The sequence below is a fragment of the Pararge aegeria genome, chromosome 9 (genome assembly GCF_905163445.1).
Source record: "Pararge aegeria chromosome 9, ilParAegt1.1, whole genome shotgun sequence".
Lineage (NCBI taxonomy): Eukaryota > Metazoa > Arthropoda > Insecta > Lepidoptera > Nymphalidae > Pararge > Pararge aegeria.
The window spans coordinates 2628140-2649390 of NC_053188.1; the positions used below are offsets into that span (position 1 = coordinate 2628140).

The window sequence follows — 21251 nt, forward strand, 5'->3', positions numbered from 1 at the left end:
ACTTTTCTGTACTATAGCCCCATTACCGATATATAATGTACCTACGGTACACCAATACATGTCGGTGAGTCCCATGCATCCCACTATTCACTGTAAAATATATTATGCTATGAATCTCTAATTTTATTTTTTCACTGGTTCTTCAAAATTTGTTTAATTTACACAGAAAAATTATGTTACAACGCATTTATGTTTTTTTTAAACTATTTGAAATGCATAATAAACTTGATTATTTATTTATTTATATAAAAAACTTTATTGCAAAAAAGTATATATGCAAAATATATATAAAAGTTGTGTGCAAAGGCGGTCTTATTGCTAAATCAATCTCTTACAGACAACTCTTGGTGAAAGAAATTTATTAACTAAAAAGCGGAACAATGTCAACAATATTTAAACATGACACGTAAAAAATTTAAAAAATAACAACCAAAGAAATGGAAATAATAAATAATTATAATATACCTATATAGTGTTTCTATTCCCTTTGACAAACCTCAACCACCTTGATGATAGCAGTGATTTACGCAAAATAATCAGTGTGATGACATTTAAAAATAAATTATTAAACCAGAATTTGGCAACATTGTTATCTATTTTTCGCGACGGCGACGTCCATCTTTATTGATGTGTTCAGTGTTGTTTTGTTAAATGCAAAAATAATATTAAGATTAAATAAAGAGCACAGGTTATTGACACTATTCCATTCATTACATATGCCGCGAGTGGTTTTAACAAAATTGTGTCACTTAAATAAACCATCATAGCTTCTCCTGGCAAGCAAACCGATTGATGTTCTAAGTGTCACAATTTCGTTATCGTTTGTTGCAGTGAAAAGTTTCACTTGTAAATCGCAGCTAGGTATTGACCTAAGTGTTAATTGGGCAACCTTCAAATGTTTTCTTGAGCTTTCGTGTAAACACCTAACATAACTAAAGCAGTGCTATAAAGCGCGTTAGTGCATTTTGCTCGATCGTTATTGTTGTCTTAACAGATGAATTGTGAAAATGGATAGACTAAATCAGTTACGGGGAGATGCCGGGGACTCGACGCTGGACACGTCGTCCCCGCCAAGTGAAGCCTTCATGTCTGCGAATGAAAGTTCCTCTAAATACTTTTCGCTCTCCGAAGTCGACTCTACGTTCAGCATATCACCTTCCAAGGACACCTCGTCGACCACCGCCGAGTCGGAACGCACTATTGCCGCGGAAACTGATATCATTCCCAACTTATCTCCAATCCCTAAGACTGATATAGAAACTTTTAAAATTGGTAAGCACATAGAAGCTGCTAATATTCTCTCTGGCGGAGTCAACATATTTGATGACAATGACAATTCTTACGATGGTGATGAGCTTGTCATTGATGACAATGTGGTTCTGGAGGATGATAAGGAGGAGTTAAAGTTGAGCGAGGGTGCAGCAGTGCCACTGGAGAAGGATACTACAGAGGACACACTGGTGGAACCAATGGATGAGGAAGAGGCTATCCCAAGCAAGGACACCGAAGTGGTGCTACAAATTGATGGCAAGAATGTAGACGCAATAGATATTGGTAATCGGTTATACCTATACAGAAAGGCAGGAGAGAAGGAGCTCTCGGCCGTCCAGATTGTTGATGATGACCAGCAGCAGCCAAGCTTCAAGTTTCTGAAAGTGCGGTAAGATTTAATTAAAGTGGAACTAAAATTTTCATGGGCTTACTTTGGGAACACACAATAATTAGTATTTGAATTTTTACTGAAGATATTCCAACCCTTAACATGCTATCCACCCCAGTATCTAGTGTGTGTACAGACCCATCATAATGTACAAAAATATTACTACTTACGGACAAGTAATGAAATGATTGTTCTAAGAATCTAGGGTTCTCACAGAAAACATGGTTTCAGAGTGGTAGTTGTGATATGAATGAATTTGGAATGGCGACACAAGATGGCCAGATACAATTAATAAACATTTTTTTTTCAATTAACTATTTATAAACTACCTTGTCCTTTAAAACATAATGTCAACCTATTGGGGATTGAGGGGATGCCTGCCATTGCCAGACGGGTGATCAGTCCTCTGTAAGGACTATTCCACCATATACCTATTGTGGATTCTTAAACATGCAATAAAAAAGAGAGCTCCTAATTTACCTTCGGTATTTGCGGTTCAATAGACCAACACATACTTACTAATATTACAACTGTGATTTAGAAATGTGTAAATTATTAGAGAGCATCAGGCCTTTGAAGCCTTTTTTGATGTACCTAATTATTAGGTTTTGTGTCCCTTCCTTTCCTCCCTTAATTTCAGAAAATAAATCATAAAATGTCCCTAGTTTTACCTTTTAGCAAAGACCTCCTCCATCTGATGGTACTGTACTTTGTCCGTTGCTGTCCATAAAGCTCCTAATGTTTGTGTAATGATATCCTCCCACCTCCTTAGCTGTTGATTTTATTTGCCATGGGATTATTTATAAATATAGCAAATTATGTATAAATTGACTGAAAAATCCTTTTTTTCTAAGCTTACATCCTTAGACCAGGGCAATGTTACAATCCTCATAGCTTTATTTTTAAGTTAATGAATGTAGTTACATCACCTCACAACAATAGAAAAAAAATTGTTTGAACACTTCATAGATGCCTGTGATAAGCCTACATGAATAAAGAATTATATAAGTAATTTGAATTTGAATAGGACATTGGGAACTGAAAATTATGCATGGATGTTTTGTTATATATGCTCTCCCATAGGACGACCGTGAACTGGGAGAGACATTGAATCTCAAATGCGCTCATCAATTGGTTTGTTAGGCATGAAATCTTGACTGTGTTTTGCTTTAATTTTGCCATTGCTGGAATTTGTTACAGAGAGAACAGTGAGGGCAACTTGGAGGTATATGAAGAAATTCAAATTGAAATTCCAAAAGAAGTGGTATGTTATCTTTATATATTTAATTAAAACCTTGCTGTTTAAGCATCAACATCTTATGTTTAATCGCCATCTTCAGCTTATTAATGACCCAGACCTGAGTATATGTTGTCAGGAATTAAGATCTTGACTCTCCACTGAAGTCCAATGCAGTTGGAGTTAGTAATGAACCACAATAAGCCAATATCCTCCCACTGCTGGGCATGGGCCTCCTCTCATAGGCGAGAGGGTTTTATTGCATAGATACTCTATATTGCTGCAAGGTGGGTTGGCAGGTTTTAACAATTTTTATCAACTGCTATTATTAATAGTAATAAGACAGAGGCTAACCATACTCTGTAAGACATAGTTAATACTACCAATTACCTAATCCTGGCTGGTACCAAGATCATTTTATAGAAAAGCCCAAATTTAACTTAATTAAGAATATATATGAATAAATGAATAAAGCAGTTATAGCCTAGTGGTTAGGACCTTGACTTCAATTTCGGGGGCCAAGTTCGAATCCCAGCATGTATCTCTAACTTTAAAGTTATGTCCGTTTTAAGTCATTATTATATAACTAGCTTCATGGTGAAGGAAAACATCGTGAGGAAACCTGCATGTCTGAAAGTTTTCCGTAACATTCTCAAAGTTGTGTGAAGTTGTACAGCATGGTGGACTTCAGCCTAATCCCCTTTCTAATTGCCCGTAAAAAACCATGTTGCCTGTATTGGGCCCCCATTTGGGTTGATTTATTAAATCAACGGGCTTTACTACTATATGATTGATGAATCTCTTAACGACAAGGCTGCTTGGAGGCTCCACTCTTATCTCTCACAAGATAGAAAATTTAAAAGATTGTAAACTGTAAAATGATCTTGAAAAAGAGCAATCTGCTGAGTTTCTTCAGGGGACATCCATAATTAGAAATTATAATGAGGATAATAACAATTTTTGGACTAACACTTTGTATGATAATGCCATCAAATTAATTATTAGTGTGTGATGATTTTTTTTATAAGCAGTAGTAGGAAAAAGTGTTAGTTACTGATTTTTAATTTGTTTTATTACAGCCTACTAGAGGTGGAATTTCTGCTGAGAAAACTCTACATGTGCCTGTCAGTGATATAAACAAAGTGTTTGATGAGCCTTCACAAAAAAGTAACAAAGTTATTGATAAAGTAAACAAAACACCAAATATTGAATCAATTGCAATGTGTGCTACTTCTGAAGCTATTGATATACAGTCAGAATCTAGGTCAGAAGTAAATTTAAATGGAAAAATGATGAAGTTTAATGAATCTCGTAAATCTCCCTTGACATTTACACCTATGACATATCATTCCACACCTAATAAAGAAGGTATACCACTGACTAAAACCATGGTAGATCAACAATTGCATCCCAGTAGGCATTCAGATAATATAAAGAAAACTATTGAAGTACATACCGACTCTAATAAGCCAAAAAATATTGAAGAAGCTACTATTACAACATTAGAACTAAATGAAACTACTAAGAAACAGAAACAGGATACAGTTATGGAAACAGAAGACGAAGGCAATAATCAAATGACTATCTTAGAACATAGGAAAAGAGAAACAGAAACAGTAAGTAACGAATTAAAAGTAGACGTTCTATATAATAATTCTGATGAAGTTATATCAAATAACGAAGGAAGTCCAAAAGCAGCTAAACGTTTAGAAGAGACTGAAGTTATTTCAGAACCTAAAGTTGAATGTAAAAGGGTACCAGAAGAAAATAAACCTGGGGAAATAAAAAATACGAATGAAGACACTATAACATCTCAAAGTCTAGTAGCAAAAAAAGCTAATGAATCGAATAAATCGACAGAAATTCCGTTGAAACAAGAAAATATCCTAATTATGGAAGCACAACCAGTAAAGAAAAATATCGATGTAAATAATTTTTCTGAAGATTTAATGCAAAAGAAAACAGACAAAAATAAAGAAAGTAACCATATTCAACCCAAGCTTCCAGAAAAGGTTATACCTTCAAGCCCACCTATGTTTGTCGACGACAAAAAAGTGGCATCGGATAATAAAGTAATTAAAGATGACAAATGTGATGAAAGTAATCATTCACAATCTAATGAAATAGAGGATACAAGACAATTAATAGCTCCTAATATTGGACAAACTTTTACGAAAGAATTAAAGTTAACTTCTACATCTGATACAACACATTCAAATACAAAGAATGCAGAAAAAATAAGTGTACAGGAAACCAAAAAGGATGTTGTAGCTATGAAAAACACTATAAGTGATTTAACCACTAACCCAAAAACAAATGCTGCAAATAAAGTAAACAAAGACGATAAGATTAAGATGGGCAACTCTGATATTATGAGATTAAAGACAGATAAAGATACAGCGATAAAATCGAATAAACCACATGGTAATGTATTTCAAAAAGATAATGTTGCTTTTAAAAAGGAAGATCTTAGAGAATCAATACCATCTACTAGAGCAGAGCCACAAATAGACAATACTATATTTTATAAAGATACAAAAAATAACTCGATCAATATAGGAAAGCAAAGAGTATTCAGTGTAGCTTCTACACGAGAAGATCCTAAATCCCAGACAACGTTCAAAACGAACCTCGATTTTTCCAAAGTTAACAGTAAAAATACAAATATAACACAAACTATATTGTCTAAACCGATTAACCCACTTGAAACTGCGGAAGTGATCCCTCGAACAACGGTTGTAGCAAAATCAAATAATAGTAACGATGAAGTTCCTTTCGGTAAATGGACTGAAGAAAACCGACAAGAGTTTTTGAACAAAATTAAGGAAACTAAAGTACCAACCAACCATTCAAATACAAATCAAATTAAACAGACCAATGATTTAAATAGGCGAGACGTGTTGAAAAAGTTTGATAGTCAACGACAATCGAATGCTACTGCGCCTACAAAAATTTCTGAGTTTAGCTCAATGCCTAAGTTTAGTAGTAAAATGGAAACGGCAGCTTTTGTAAATAAATCTGCAGTCCACCAATTTAATCCTGCTAAACCCGTGATTTCTCCTTTAAAAACCAAAACTGCACAAGTGAAACCGACACCCACTGTTACTAAAAAAGATCCTGAAGAGGAAGAAAAAGAAGTGCTGGAACAGAGAATCATAATCAATAGTCAAGAGTTGATCGACAATACTATTGAAGGTATTATTACTAGAGCATTGAAAATCAAAACCACCACTCCAGTTCATATGAAAGAAAAAATGACAATTCACACAGTTGAAAACCCTAAAGATGCATTACCTTTGCCTGGTTCTCTAGATGACATTGAGATGAAAATGAATGAGTTACATGGATTTTCTTTTATGGAGCGATCAGCCCAAGAACTCCAAGGTTCTAACCATGACAGCAAATCATATAATAAGCTTGAAGATGTCAATATTAATAAAAATATCAAGATACCTAATCTTCTCCCATTTAAAATCAAGGAGGCCCCGAAAGATGTAAAAGAAGCTATGCGAGATGACACCTCTGATGAGGAAGTATTAGAGCATGAACCAATTACAGGTGACATTGATGCCAGTAAACAGCATTTAATATCGTTATTATCGTGCAAAGAAACATTTTCTGAACCTAAATCGGATGCAATAATCACAGAAAAAGATTTTGATAAATTTGCTAGAGGGAATTCAATAAGTTATGAACATTGCTTGACTGTAAAATTTGATGGTAAAGAGAAACACAACGTTGTTAAAACTGTGGTAGAAAAAGAAGTACCTGTAAAGAAATTAACTCGTAATGAATTATTGCTTGCCGAATCTAAAGCAAAGTCTTTTAATAAGCAAAATTCTGCGGCTCGGCATAATAATCAAACAAGCAAAATACCAACATTGAAAATGACGGGCGAGGAAGAACCTTATAATAAAAATTATCAGTCTAGAGTGCAAATAGCATATCAATCCGCATTAACTGCTAAACGCAATTTGGAATGTCCAATCCCGATGATTGAAGACAAACCTGTTAAAGTGGTATTTATGGACACTAACACGGAGTTTACTCCAATGCAGCTCAATGTTCAAGGACAAGAATTATCACCATCTAAGAACCGAAAAACTGAATGTGATACACACAGTACTTCAGAGTCCTTGGACTCAGACATAGTAGATTCTATTCTAGACACTAAACCGCAAGATGAAAGGTCTAAAAGCAAACATCAGAGAAAACAAGTGCTTACACCTGTAGAACCAGAAATGCAGCTAATAGAACCATGTGACCTGGGAATTAAAGTATCACCGAAAAAACGTAAAACCGAAGAAAAAATAGACAAAAACATAAAAAATCTCGTGCCAAAGAAATCCTACTTACTTAATCGAAGTGTTGATGAGCTTACTTCAAAATCAGATCAACCCAACACTGAACCTTTTCCGGGACATAATATAAACACTGCAATAGATAACTTAGTAAAAGCCGCAGAACTAATTGAAAATCAATCTGAGAGTAATGGTACGAATTTAATAAATTCGGCTACCGAACTTCCACAAAACACTCCGATAAAAAGAGGTCGTGGTCGCCCCAGGAAATATCCTTTACCTGAATCGGGATTAGATACAAATAAAACTCCTAGCCCGCAAAAGAAACCGCGGTTAATTGATGCAAAACCCCCAAAAAGTTACAGTGATTCAGAAGAAAGTAGCGATGGAGAAATCATTAAAGAAAATTGGACAATGGGTAAAATTGATGAAAATATTGTGTGCCCAATTTGCAGTAAGCTGTTTAGGTCAGAAGATGTTTTATTCAAACACGTTAAGCATTGTACTGGCCCTTCACCAAACAGATCTGATTCAGATAAAAGAAGACTGAGAGATTCGCAGGAGTCTGACAGAAAATTACGTGACAGCAGATCCGATGATACAGATAACATGACAGATACTGAGGAAAAATCAGACAATGAGGGAGAAACAATAAAAAATCGTTACAATAGCCCGAAACAAAGGAAAGAGTCTGAGGAAGTTATAATCCTCGAAGATACGCCGATTAAACAAAAACCTACTGACGAAAAAGCGCATCATCCTGAAGCCAAAAAATTTTTACGCAAATCTAAACCTTTGCACAACACGAATCTCGTTTGTGAATTTTGTGGTAAAACCTTCAGGCAATTGTCGTACTTGGTTAGCCACAAATTGCAACATAAACGAGAAGATCAGAAGGAACTAAAGCAACTAGAAAGTGACACTGCAAAAAATTCAGTTTTTAACTGTGAAATTTGCAAAAAAGAATTCAGAAAATTACACCATTTAGTGCAACATCGACTCATCCATAACCCAAGCTCTACTGCTTCCAGGTCTCTAAGAAAAAATTCTGCTGAAGTACATGAAAGCAAAACTCCTAAAACGCAAAATGATGACACAAGTGCTGGTTTCAGATGTGAACCATGTGATAAATCATTCAGAAAACTGCATCATCTCGTTGAACATAGAGAGACTCATGATGGCATAAACAAAAGAGGCCAAACAACCGCCTCGCAGAGCGTGACCGAAACTTCCAAATCTATGCCCACGCATTCCTGCGATGTTTGCAAAAAGGTATTCAAAAAGTTACAAGATCTATTGGAACATAAAGAGCAACATTATGAGACTAGTTCCGAAAAGTCTGATGATAAAAGTGTTAAAAGCTCGTTGTCAACAAAAGATATCATACATGAATGTTCACTATGTTACATGGTATTCCCAAATGAACATTCCTTGACCAAGCACACTGTGATTTGTTTAAGGAAGAAAAAGCAATCTGCCGCAAAGCAGGCTGCCAAGCAGGCCGAAGTCAAAGAAGGTGAAGAAACACCCGACGCGGAAAACGTTAAAATTGAAGATGATACAACTCAAGTTGTGCAACTAATTGAAGATACTCCTAATACAGAAGAGTCTGATGTGAAAGAAACCTCAGCATGTAACGTGAAAGTTGATCAAGTGGAACAAAATCTTGAAGAAGTAGAAGACCTTGAAGATCTTGAAGATGTTAAGGAACATTCAGAAAAAACAAAGCAAGACTTAGTTTTAGAACCGCACAATGATGTTGTACCAAAAAAGAGACACAGTAATGCGACCGACAAAACTATGGCAGTTGATAATGAGACGCCTGCTAAAATAAAGAAAGTAGAAGACAAAGACCATGTCATAATCTTAGACACACCGACGCCCAAAAAGAAGTCAATCAAGGACAAAGTAGCGTCAACGGTCACAAAAAGACACAAAACTGTCAACAGTCCATTACTTGTCATTGACAATGTCAAACCCACGGAATCTAGTGATGACGACGAAATAAGATACATGCTTAATCCAAACTTTAAGGAAGAAGAAAGTAGTGAAAGTAAATTTTTCATGAAAATTAGAGCCTTAAAACGCAGTTCGTTGCAGATTGAGCGACCTAGCTCGAAAGATTTATTGACACGAAGGATTTCGCTCCAACATCCTCCAAAAATGCCTCGCCTAAAGGCAAAAGCAGTCGAGCCCAAACCAAAACAAGATCAAGAGAGATCCAAAGTTACGGCCGAGAAAAAATTGAAGCCCATAACTGAACTGACTATAGATTCAGATGATAGCGACGTCAAATATTCTTTCCCAGAACAAGAAACTAAACCTGTTGAGAAGAAAGTTAAAAGGCAATCCGCAGGAGCGAAGCGAAAATCACTTGTTGGTATTGCGAAGAGAAAATCTCATGGAAAAACTGTGATGCCTCAAGTTAAACCAAAAAGACGTAAGTAGCTTGAACTTTTATATTTATTTCACATAAACTCCTGTTAAGTACAATTTCGTTATATAAACTAGAAACCGTTACATAGTTTTAAGATTAATAAACATTTCACTCCAATACTCTTATGTTCACTTAACAATGCACAACTGCGATTTGATTTTCGCATGGACACTTGCCGATAACCACCTGAGGGGTTGCTACGGCTTCACCGGAGGAGTGGGGCCCGCGCGAGAGCTCGCCATGAGAAGAGCCCCAGGGCTCGACGACATCGGGGGAGAAGTGGGAGACGTCGACCCGAGGGTGCCTCCTGCGAGGACTCTGACCTCGGCTCGTTTCGACGTTAATCGTACACAACTGCAATGCGACGAAAATGCCATATAAGTCTCTGTATTGTGGAGATTTTCGCGTAAAAACATAAACACCACACAGATTAGCCTGGTTTTCGGGGATTATAGCAGTACGCCCAGTATTTTCTAATAGGGATGTAAATTTTCATCTGTTGCCAGTTATTTGAAAATGTTAGGGTAGGCAACGCTTTTGTGCATGTATGGAGTGCACGCCACTGGGGATGTAAAAGAGATCATTGCAATTTCAGGCACAGCAGAAGTCGAGCACCGATGCGACTGCGGGCAACTGTTCAGCAGTGCGGCGCTACTGTCGCGCCACACCACTCTCGCTCACACTCCGCCCCGAATACGCAAGCGACGGTCTCCCCCACCCGAGACAACTAACACCAAACCCGATATCGCCAAACCCGCGATCACGAAACCCGCGATCACCAAACCCGCGATCACCAAACCCACGATCACCAAACCCGCGATCACCAAACCCGCGATCACCAAACCCTCGATCACCAAATCCGCCATCACCAAACCCGCAAATACCAAACCAACTAACACTAAACCAATAAACAAAAGATCCAAACCCGATGTTACCAACTCGAATAAAACCCTAGGTGTAGCGACAAGAAAATCTAGTGTAAACAGTGAAATGAAATCTGATTCCGGTAAGTCAGTTAAGAGTGATAGTTTTAAGTTGTTGAGAAGTTCGAAATCTGTGACCGCATTGGAAACATTTAAAAAACTCGAAAAAAAGAAGTAGACTTATTATTATATCGGATTAATGACGGACTGAGTAGGACGCTTCGTAATTTACTATGAAATTTTTCTAAAAAATTATGTGTGGTGTCTGGGATAAAAACTTGTATGAATTAACCGCACTGATTATGTCAAGAACTTGAAACACTAGAAACTAATTTACTGCATACTAGAAACAAGAAAGTCATTTGTAGTGGTCTCCTGGACTGCAAGTTTAGCAGGAAGTCTCCGGCTTTAATAACATTGTACTCATATGGTTGCCATTTTACATGCCAAAACCTGTCTTCTTTGACTCTATCTTAGTTACTTAATGGCCAAAAAAATTTGCCCTTTGACTCCCAACAGAAATGCTTTCTATCTTTATAGGACATCTTTACAACACTAAAATTCATACAATTTTTTATCGCAGAAACTTGCAAGTAGACGTTTGCAAAGATCAGTAGCTGATAAGGCTAACACCCGTATTCACAAGATATACTATGAAGTATCACAGTGCATCCTTTAGCAGTGTAGGTCCCACCTTTGAGGTCGTAACCAACACAAGTGAAGTTGATACATTGAATAAAAAATTGGGCACAGCAACTTTTAGGAGGTGACTCTTGATAATCATATAAGATTATAAATAAAATACTTTATTTGAGAAGATTATAAAGGAGCTGTGATAGCGCAGTGGGTAGTGGCTCTACTTCACTTTCTGGGGCCCGAGTTCGAATCCCAGCATGCACCTCTAACTTTCCCGAGTTATGTGCGTTTTAAGAAATTAAAAATATCACTTGCTTCGACGGTGAAGGAAAACATCGTGAGGAAACCTGCATGCCTGAGAGTTCTACACAATGTTCTCAAAGGTATGTATGTGGAGTCCACCAATCCGCACTGGGCCAGAGTGGTGTACCCGTACCCTGTAGTGGGCCGGTAATGGGTCGATATGATGAAATTAAATCCATTACAGTGGTTTGTCTCTCGTGATGTTATGGGAATGTTTAACAAATATTCTTTCGCTTGGTCTCCTATTATTAATAATGATTCTATGTGCTTCCACATATTGTAAGCAAGTATTGTAAAAATTTCCTTAATACTATTTTCGCCCGATTATTTTCGTTAATGTGAATAATTCAAACTTTGTTTTGTGAATATGGAGGTAAAACTCGGCTTTCGTGGAATAGTATTTAGATGAAATCGCGAAGCGCTCACAAGATGTAACAGACGGACCACTGTTCATAGATAATATACCTATATTTTTCCTATTTCGGCGTGTTAAGACTCAAATATGTGAAAATCAATATGACAAAATATTTTTATCGCGGTTTGTGGCGTTGGTCGTGTCTATAATGTAATAATAATGTTTAAATGTAAATTTGCGAACTTAAAATCTATAATATTGATAATGACGGTGCTAATTTGGTTATACACAAGCTTTAAAACTAATTTTGACGGAATTTTGTCTCTTCCATCATGAAATACAAAAGTCAAATTGACAGCTAAAGTTTTGTGTACAACCTACATTTACCACCAAGAAAGTAAAATAGATTTATATTTTATCAATTTGTTTTAGATTCTAGGTATAATATTATTATTAATTAATGTAAATGTAAAAGAGTAATTATTTATATATTTTCTATTAATTTTAAGGATTTAGTTTTAATTTAATATTATAATACAGCACGGTGCAATTTCAATTTCAGTATAACTGACCGTAGGCTGGTGTGTTAGCATCTGCCACAAAATCTAAATGCAAGTTTATAAGACAAATGTTACTTTGGTATTAGCGTTAAACTGTCATATCATCACTCCTTGCCTTCTGGGCACAGGTCTTATTTCTCATAGGACGGAGGGATTACGTTTTTTGGCTTCTTAAATACATGCTTGTGGACATAACTTTTATGTTAGTACTTGAATAACCAGGACAACTGGTTTGCAGTGCTTTCCAAAGCACTCAGTTGAACTTACTCCAGGCTGATTCCAACTTTTGGTCGAATTCAATACGCATTAACCATTTTGCAGTCTGCAGTCCACTTGACCAGCGTAGTAACTCATACGTTGCATATTCATGATTTAACTATTCCTTACAAATTAAATGAACATAACACCCCATTAGCGTTTGTCAATAAAATAAGAACTTACTCTTAAATTTTGTGCGATTAACAATACTATAAATTGAAAACTATAAAGAAAATGACTTTTAACCGTTCCCGCAGAACTTGTATCTTCTTTAAGATATTGTCTGCAACACTCATTGTAAAGATATATTCCTCGCTATCTGAGAAAGTACATCGGAGCCTATCTCGATAAAAAAATCGGCCTTGATTCACTTGCAAAGCCTTGTACTACCTTTGAAGGTCCCGTCAAAATCGGTTCAACCGTTAAACCGATGTTGTTTTTTACATAAGCCTAGAGAGACAGATAAAATCTCAGCTCAGATAATCAGTTTATTATAAGATTTAGAAATATCAGACCCCTTCAATTATTTGTGAAATATTTTTTTGAGTATTAAATCTTGATTCGTTAACATCAAGACATGGTTTTTCTGAAATTTTTACAGTAGAATGAAATGACAAAAAAGCTGTCAAACTGGCAAAATGTTAATTTTTGGTCGTTTACAACGCGATTGTGACGTTTATTTATTTGAGAAATTACTCTAAAAAGTATGGATTATAGTGCAAATTTTCAATAGAGAAGATCAAACACTTTTGTTTAATTCAATACATTTTTAGAGAGGTTGCCAAATTACGCCATTTTGACGTTGATATAAAATGAAATCCAAACTTCAAGTTAGTTTACGTGGACTAATTAGATAATGGAGCTAAGGATTACAGATCTATAAAAATCCTGTTTTTTTTAACTTGTCTTATTATTAAAGTGTGTTTTCAAAACAGTAACACAACAGCTGTTTTTAAATAAATTTAATTAAAAGAGATTATCTTTTTTTTTTGAAATATAATAAAAAGTAATGAAATGATTGTTAACATATTAAGACAAGTAAGAAAAATACTTGGACGAATTCCCTTCGCTCCGCTTCTGTAGAAATTATTAAGGAGCATTTTCATTGGTCGATTATTGTCACAACTGACGTGATAACGAATAGTGGTATTTGACGACATTAATTCGATTGCTATCGATCAATATTTATATAGGCGTTTAGATTATAAAAATGTCGAGCACAATTTTTTATTACCTGATTGTTTCGAATGAAGACATGCGAATATAATTATAGAGATCACAATATACCAAAAGTGTATTAGCGTGTATGAAAGACAGGGACAGTGACAGCCTTTTATAGTGTTATCTCTTTCGTGTTTAAGAGTAATTGAGTAGTTTGCTTATGTCGTTGATTTTTGCTGATTAAATATTGGTGTAAGTATTTATTTAGTGACCCTTAAAGATGTGGATCGTCAACAAACTCCAAAAACATGCATTTATTTCTGCGTTAGAATGCATATTATACAGTCAGCGCCTGGTGGAAATATGAAATATAAAAAGTTACTTCAATACACATCTTTAACTATGTGAATTATATCCTTTTACTGATATTAGGCTGCATTTTCATTGATTAATAAATAGGTTAATCAGCTCAAGCTTATGTGTAAGCAAGACATTTTGTTTATGTCTGTCTTATTCGTTAAAACTTGACTTTAATAGGAGTTATGTTGGCATCACACTCTTACGGGTTGGATTTCTCGATGTTCTTTAAAATCTGTCGATGTTGTCTGTATAAATAATATAAAATATCTTTATCATAAAACATTGCAGTTTCAATTAAATTGGTGTCTTCGTTATATAAGTGGTCAGGGTAAAATATTGCACATTTGAAATCATATGGACATATCGAATGGTTTTTATCTTTTTTTTTTTTATTTGGATGGAGTTATGCAACATAAATTTAACTCACAGATAAATTTAGTTGGAAAACTATTTTATTTTTTAGGCCTCAGATTCCTGCTTCTCTGCGTTTATGTAATGCATTTTGTGACGTAAATGTTGACAGTCATACTGTCAGATTTGACTAACAGTCTAACAGGTAATGAGTGTATTACAACGTAAATGTAATAGAGAATCAGGGACCTAGGTTTCTACGTACAAATAACTGAAGATATTGATTTATAATAATACAGTTAGTATGGGCTTGACATATGTTTTTCTTATATTTTCAATTCCATCAATGACCAAGAAGTTTTATTATGTCATGTCTTTATCTTTCAAATAAAAAATCTACAGCGATTACAAACTTCCGCAGAATTGTTTGCCTTAATATATAAAAGAACCTGCACTCAAGTGATAAAACTTTTTTAGAACAAAATATCTGCAAGGCCCCAGAAGCAAGAAAAATTGCTTGCAAAGGCGCTCTTATCGCTACAGCGATCTCTGCCCAATAAAATTTGGCGAGAGGAAATCTGACAACGGAAGGTTCCGTCGGAGATCTACAAAATAAATAACTTTGATTTTTTTTTTTTATTATGATTCAGTTTGCATAAGTCCATCCAATTCAGATGTATATTATGTAAAACGTTTATTGTTGATGTTTTGAGGATAAACCATGAGCTTATAATGTCTTATTGTAATGATTTTTGGAGGAATTGTAAATTTGCTAAAGCAGTTTATAATATTAGCTATCCCACAAAAAGAACGTTCGTGCGCTTTGTAGTAATGTTTTAAGATTTAATGTCGGAGTAGGTTCACACTGAGACGGCAGTAATCGCTAGCAGTCGCCAGGTCGAGACGCCGAGCGGATACCGCCGTCTCGTGTGAATTGACCTTTGTTGTAGCATGTACTATATTATATTAAACTAAAGTCAGAATTATTCTGATATTTATAGATGGGTTCGATTCGGATAAACTAAGACTTAAGTGAATTTAAGTTGAATTTTGCAGTTTTAAGACCTATATAATTATTATTATATTTTAAATAAATCGACCGTTTTTATCGCAACTTCAAATTAGTGAATCCTGCACTAATTAGCGTACCTTTAAAAACTGACCTCGTAGATTTTTCTTTTTTTTTACAATATTTTGAATTCTGGTTTGGGCGGTCTTCTGGATGTCTCAATAATTTTTTTTAAGATTTTTATCGATATGGGGACTGTCCCACAGATATGTTTCCCTAAATTTTCAGAGAATTTATAATGAAACTACAAGTTTTCAGTCACCAGTCTCAGGTTCAAGTTTAATTCTTTAAAAATCTATTTTTTTTTCTTCAATATTAAAAAAACCGATCAACAATGTCTAATATTCAAAAATACCGCGATCTTATTTCTATCACTAAAATGGAAGAAAATCAGCGCAGTAACACGTGAATCTTAATCTAAGTAAAGTTTTAGTACGTCTGAATCGAATCCAAAGGCATTGTTCACCGGAGCCTCCAATTTGGATGATATTTAATATAATGTGACACTTATAGTAAAAAATAAATGTATTTTGAGATATATTTCATGATACAACCGTTTTGAATATTAAAAAATAAGAAAAATTATATAATATGAGTATACCAAGTAACATAGCGAATCATTATGTCTACACCCCTTTCATTTTTTAGGAAAATAGGACCAAGTTTTATGAAAATTCGTTTGTAATAATATATATAATAACTGTTTTTAATTTTAATTGATGTTTATTCTGCCTTCGTAACTAATATTGGAAAGTATATGTTGATGAAGCCAATTGTGCTGTACAACAAAACTAAACTTAGTTATTCACTTATTTGTACTGAGGTACACACAGAGGAAAGGAACTCTTTTATTTTATTTTAGTTTTTTGTATTACATAATTGGTACCATTACGGTTAGCACAGACCTGACGACAATTTGTGAGAGCATGCTCGAGCCGAAGGTTAATTTTGATAAGGTACATCTCAGTCAGAATAATCTAAATTTCCATTGCCTTTTTTAAGTGTTCATAAATATTTTTCCATTTCTGTGAGTGTTGCTGATATTTCCAAACGCGCATTGGTCTGAGAAGTCCACCACAAAGTTAGCCGGGTTTTTTTTAAATATCAAATACCATATAAAATATCACCTAAAGCTATGTAATTTATAACTAATAGTGTAAATAGTATGCAAGGCAATATAATTTGTTTGATCTTTTGTCAGTTTTCTCTGGGACAATGTTACCTTGAAGCAGCTGGCGACACATATCGTGCGATTTGGAAATCACCACCAATGGACCTATGTCTAGCAGTGGATGACCATCGATTGAGATGGTGATGAATAATTATATAAAATTCTCCATCATAAAAAAGTACTCTGGCATGCTCTCGCTGTTTCAAACTCCGTCTGCGCTGACCTTTTAGAATAAAGAGTAGATGTCTCGTAAAATAGCATTTAACATAAATTTTATATATATGTGTAGATCTTATTATAATAAAATTATTTTTAATATGACACAGTTTGCATTACTATGCGTTTAATGAATAATACATTGCTGTTTATTTTCATAGCTGTTAAAAAGGTGTTTTATTAAAAATATTATGTGTTTTGTATTTTGTAAGATTTTATTTGTAGGAAATGACAATAAAATTAAACAGAAAAAAAAATGTTTTTATTTAGACCTGTTAGTACTTGCATGCAAATGGTGGAACAAATAAAAACGACTTTCATTGATGTTGATATTATAGAAGGATACTATCAGAGGGATTTTTTATTTTTGTATATCATCATCTGCTTAAGGCCCTGGTTGAATGAGCAGTTGTACCATAGGTTTATGTACAACTGCTCGTACGAGTTTTTCACCCACCGAAGTTTTCGAAACATATTACAAAAAAAAAACAGTTTCCTTGACCGATTTCGACCACGATGCACCAGACACGACCTGAAAGAAATCCGTCGCAATACAGACTTCAGACAGATTTCACACCTGAGTATCGGAACCCAGGACTTCGTAATCTGCAATCGACCATATTAGGTCCATTTTTTTCATCACGATATATTTGACAAAAACTAGTGATTTTGCTAAACTCCTACTCTGGGAAGGCAGTATTACAATAATTATGAGTATGATTGCTTATTTTTAAATAAGAAAAATTCTTATAATCGTATTAGCTCATTGTTCGAATGCTCCTCCAGACGAATAAAAGTTCCTGAGGTCAGGCCAAAAATTGTTAATTTTGAGTTTCATTGTCATGAAATTATGCTCAGTAATTTAGTCAGATAATTAGCGTTGTATACTCTGGTGACTTGAAGATCAGCATAAGTGCAAGACAGTGCACACCAGGTAAATTCATATGTAGCTAACATGAATATGGCTGGTGATAACAATATACAGATTCCAATGCTCAGAGGTCTACCTTAAGGCATTCCACTTAAAGGCTTTCCCTAGCTTGGTCAGTAAAAGATTTTACTAGGTATATCTCTTTAATACTCTTACATTTAAAATAGATACTCTTAGGCACTAGAATACAGTTTCCACATTAACCTCTTTCACAAATAATATCTACTATACTAGGCTCCATTAGTTGTGGATCGACACATCTGATTTGAGCCGAAGCCAAAGCATCTTCTAGTAAAGCGTTAAGCAATCTTTCATCATTACCCATACATGACAGCCTTTGCTGAAGAAAATGTACATCTACTTGTAGCTGTTGCAATCCATGGCGACTGAATGTTCGTAATCTTACACACTCCACTAATGCTTTGAGAGCGACCTTTAAGGCGCCGTTTGATAAAGCAGCTCTGTCTGCCCCAGCAGGACTGAAAACCTCAATTCTTTCTGAAAATATCCGATTTATTGGCGAGAAAGAGGATGGGGCTCTAGACCATATGGTTCTACGACTTGAATCACTTGACGGTTTAATACTTGTCGGAAATAGCTGTGATGCAGCCGTATCTGCACTTGCAAGTGTTTCTACCACCCTGCGACAGACAGCCCTTGGCCCTCTTGGTTCAGGTGCTCTTAACCAGTCCCTCGCTAATACAGAAACTCTTAACATCTGTGCTGCCATCTGTCCGATAAAAACAACTTCAGAGTCTAAAGCAGTTTGGGCTGCAGTAGATAAGTTGACCATGACAGTGTTAGTGTCTCTATCCTTCACAGTCAACCCTGGAGCAGATTCCTCCAGAAGTTTAAGAAGATGTGAATGCAATGTTGTCACTCCATTCTCTTGGATCTCTAGACATAGCTTTGCAAGTATCAAGAGTAGTTCAAAGGGTATATTGTTTGAGGTTTGCATGGAAGCCATATTTTTCACCATGTCTGAAAGGTTTATTAGTGTTTCAGAAATGACTGTCCAACATGCATCAGCAACTGCTCTACCACACCATGGTTTTAAGCCAAAAGAGAGTTTATTTTGTAAGAAAGCTATTAAATCTAGAAGAGAAGCTTGAACCTTTTGCATTAAATGTATTTGTAGTGAGTTTAAAATTTCTTTGAGGTCAGCTGCTTCAGTCCCCTTGCTGGCAAGAGATTGTCTTACTCTCATAAGATTTTCTTTAAACTGTGTTTGTATAACTTGGTATTGCATTGTGGCCTTATGATTAATACATTGTATAACAACATCTTGAGCTTTATTAAAAACTGAATCGCTGGATATAATTTCAGACATTGCTTGCAGTTTCCTGAAAAACTTGTCCAAGCCTCTGATTAATATCTCAGTCCCTATGTTCTCAGGTTTTTTGACAACTTCTTGGAAGAGATTAAATACTTGTGTAGTAACCTTATCGGCAAATTCTGGAAGGTATGCATTGTCACTGTCTTGGAAAATATCATGGTAACATGAAATCACTATAGCTAAGTCAGCCAACAGTGTATTATTACATTTTTCCACCCATTCAAGCAAGTCAACATTTTCTACAATAGCATTTAAATTTTTTAAGTGTTGTTCGAGTCTATTTTCTGCACACTTCAAAAATATATCTTTTAATGAGGAGTCAGTTTCCTGTAGCTGTCTCAACAAGCCCACACTTTCAGCTAACTCTGAGGCTGATGTGTCTGGGGTTAGGAGCCTTTCTCTGAGTGTTTTTTTCAGGTCGCAAATAATATCAGAACATTCGGTTTGGATGCTTTGAAAGGATGGTTGATCACCATACTTTTGAAGAACTCGTTGAGCGTGCGTGTAATCATGGACTGCATCGACGTATCTATTTTCTTGTATGGCTTTGTTTAGTTGCGTCGGCAACAGGAATACAAATTGCAATTTGTCCAGTAACTGACGTGTGCTGCATAATCTATTGACGTTATTACCACTTTCTTTTAAATTATCGGATATCTTAGCGCTAAATTGAGTGATATTATTTATATTTTCGCTTAGCTTATTCATTTCCTCCTGCATTATTTGGAAATCAGAACGCATTTTACGCACGGTCTCCGTGGCCGATATGAACTTGTTGTAATTCTCATATACTAAAGTTTGCATTTCAGATTGCAGGAATTGGCTTTGGGTAACAACTTCAGCTTCCTTGTCCATAACTTGTCGAAGAGAAGCGCATTTTAAAAGGCATTCTAAGTACATTTCGGAGTTAAAGTTACTTCCGTCGATGTCTAGCGGATTTTCTTTATCCTTGCAGGATTCCGACATTTTGCACTAATAATGTCCCGTAATGTTACTATAATAACCAAATTAATGCTTCTAAGAATTAAAACGAGATTCTATTATTGAACATTATTTATACTATAAAAAGGAAATAGAAAATCCAATGTTGATAAGTTTTGGTTTTGACATTGACGTAAAATCGTAAATTATATTTACAATATGTAATGACACCAACATGTTTAGTGTTGTAGTATGCAAAAAATATTCAAATATTCCAAAGCTTCAATGCACAATGTATTTATTTAAGATTTTATATAATGGGCTTGGTGATTAAGAGGCAAGGTGAAATCGCAGCAAATAAGCCGAAGTGGTGCAGCGCTTATAGATTTTTAATTGATATTCTTTTTGACCTTTTTTTAAATGACAGTAATCGTTGTTGTGTGTATGTGTGTGTGTGTTGTAGTTCACCACGGTCGCTAAGAGCGGATTAGTAGATGCATGTAGGCCGCACAGGAGGCGTTAGACGCCATGGTGTAGAAAAAAAAATGAATATGTTAAAGACAATAAAAGTTTGAAAACTTTATCCCATTATGGGGATATTACATTGTCGAAGAAAACGTTAAAAATGGGACATTGATATGACAAAGGCGGCTGTGTCGTAACGACACAATTTAAAATAGCCTAAAACACTTGAAACTCATTAAAAATCGGCTCCTCTACTTATTACCATCAGCCAAATGAGGAAATTTAACAAAAACGGAACATCGGAAAATATAAGTGTCTAAACTTTCACTACTGACAAATAGGTTCTTCGTGGAATTATGAATGAATCTCGATTAGTTACCTTGGATTAACTAAAAAATGGCATTATTAATAATAACTGTTAGTATATAGCAAAAGAACTAAAACACAGCTTTAATATTTTTTAATTTATTATCAATAAAAGGAAATAATTCCAGACTTATAAGAAAACATACAAATGCTATAAGTATTTATAGACTTTTTTTCATATTGAATATATTTTTTAACAAACAATATTTAATAAGGGTTTTTACTTATCTACCT

At 35.1% G+C, this 21251-nt stretch overlaps 2 protein-coding genes across 2 annotated transcripts; one reads left to right on the plus strand and one right to left on the minus strand.

Moving 5' to 3' along the window:
- The first annotated feature begins 620 nt into the window (after positions 1-620).
- Positions 621-11392, plus strand: LOC120626232. The gene is made up of 4 exons (XM_039893647.1): positions 621-1660; positions 2861-2924; positions 3977-9638; positions 10231-11392. The coding sequence occupies exons 1-4, from the start codon at positions 1008-1010 to the stop codon at positions 10734-10736; spliced, it is 6885 nt and encodes a 2294-aa protein (XP_039749581.1). The 5' UTR covers positions 621-1007; the 3' UTR covers positions 10737-11392.
- Positions 11393-17926: 6534 nt separating this feature from the next.
- On the minus strand, positions 17927-20360 carry LOC120626414 (vacuolar protein sorting-associated protein 51 homolog). Its single transcript, XM_039893937.1, has one exon. It carries the CDS (start codon positions 20229-20231, stop codon positions 18129-18131), a length of 2103 nt encoding a protein of 700 aa, XP_039749871.1. The 5' UTR covers positions 20232-20360; the 3' UTR covers positions 17927-18128.
- Between the last annotated feature and the right edge of the window lie 891 nt (positions 20361-21251).

Bases quoted from the DNA above. Each gene is read 5' to 3' on its own strand.
- LOC120626232 (XM_039893647.1), top strand. From the start codon at position 1,008: ATGGATAGACTAAATCAGTTACGGGGAGATGCCGGGGACTCGACGCTG. The intron at 1,661-2,860 runs GTAAGATTTAAT...AATTTGTTACAG, and splicing joins TTCAAGTTTCTGAAAGTGCG to AGAGAACAGTGAGGGCAACT. The intron at 9,639-10,230 runs GTAAGTAGCTTG...TTGCAATTTCAG, and splicing joins TCAAGTTAAACCAAAAAGAC to GCACAGCAGAAGTCGAGCAC.
- LOC120626414 (XM_039893937.1), bottom strand. From the start codon at position 20,231: ATGTCGGAATCCTGCAAGGATAAAGAAAATCCGCTAGACATCGACGGA.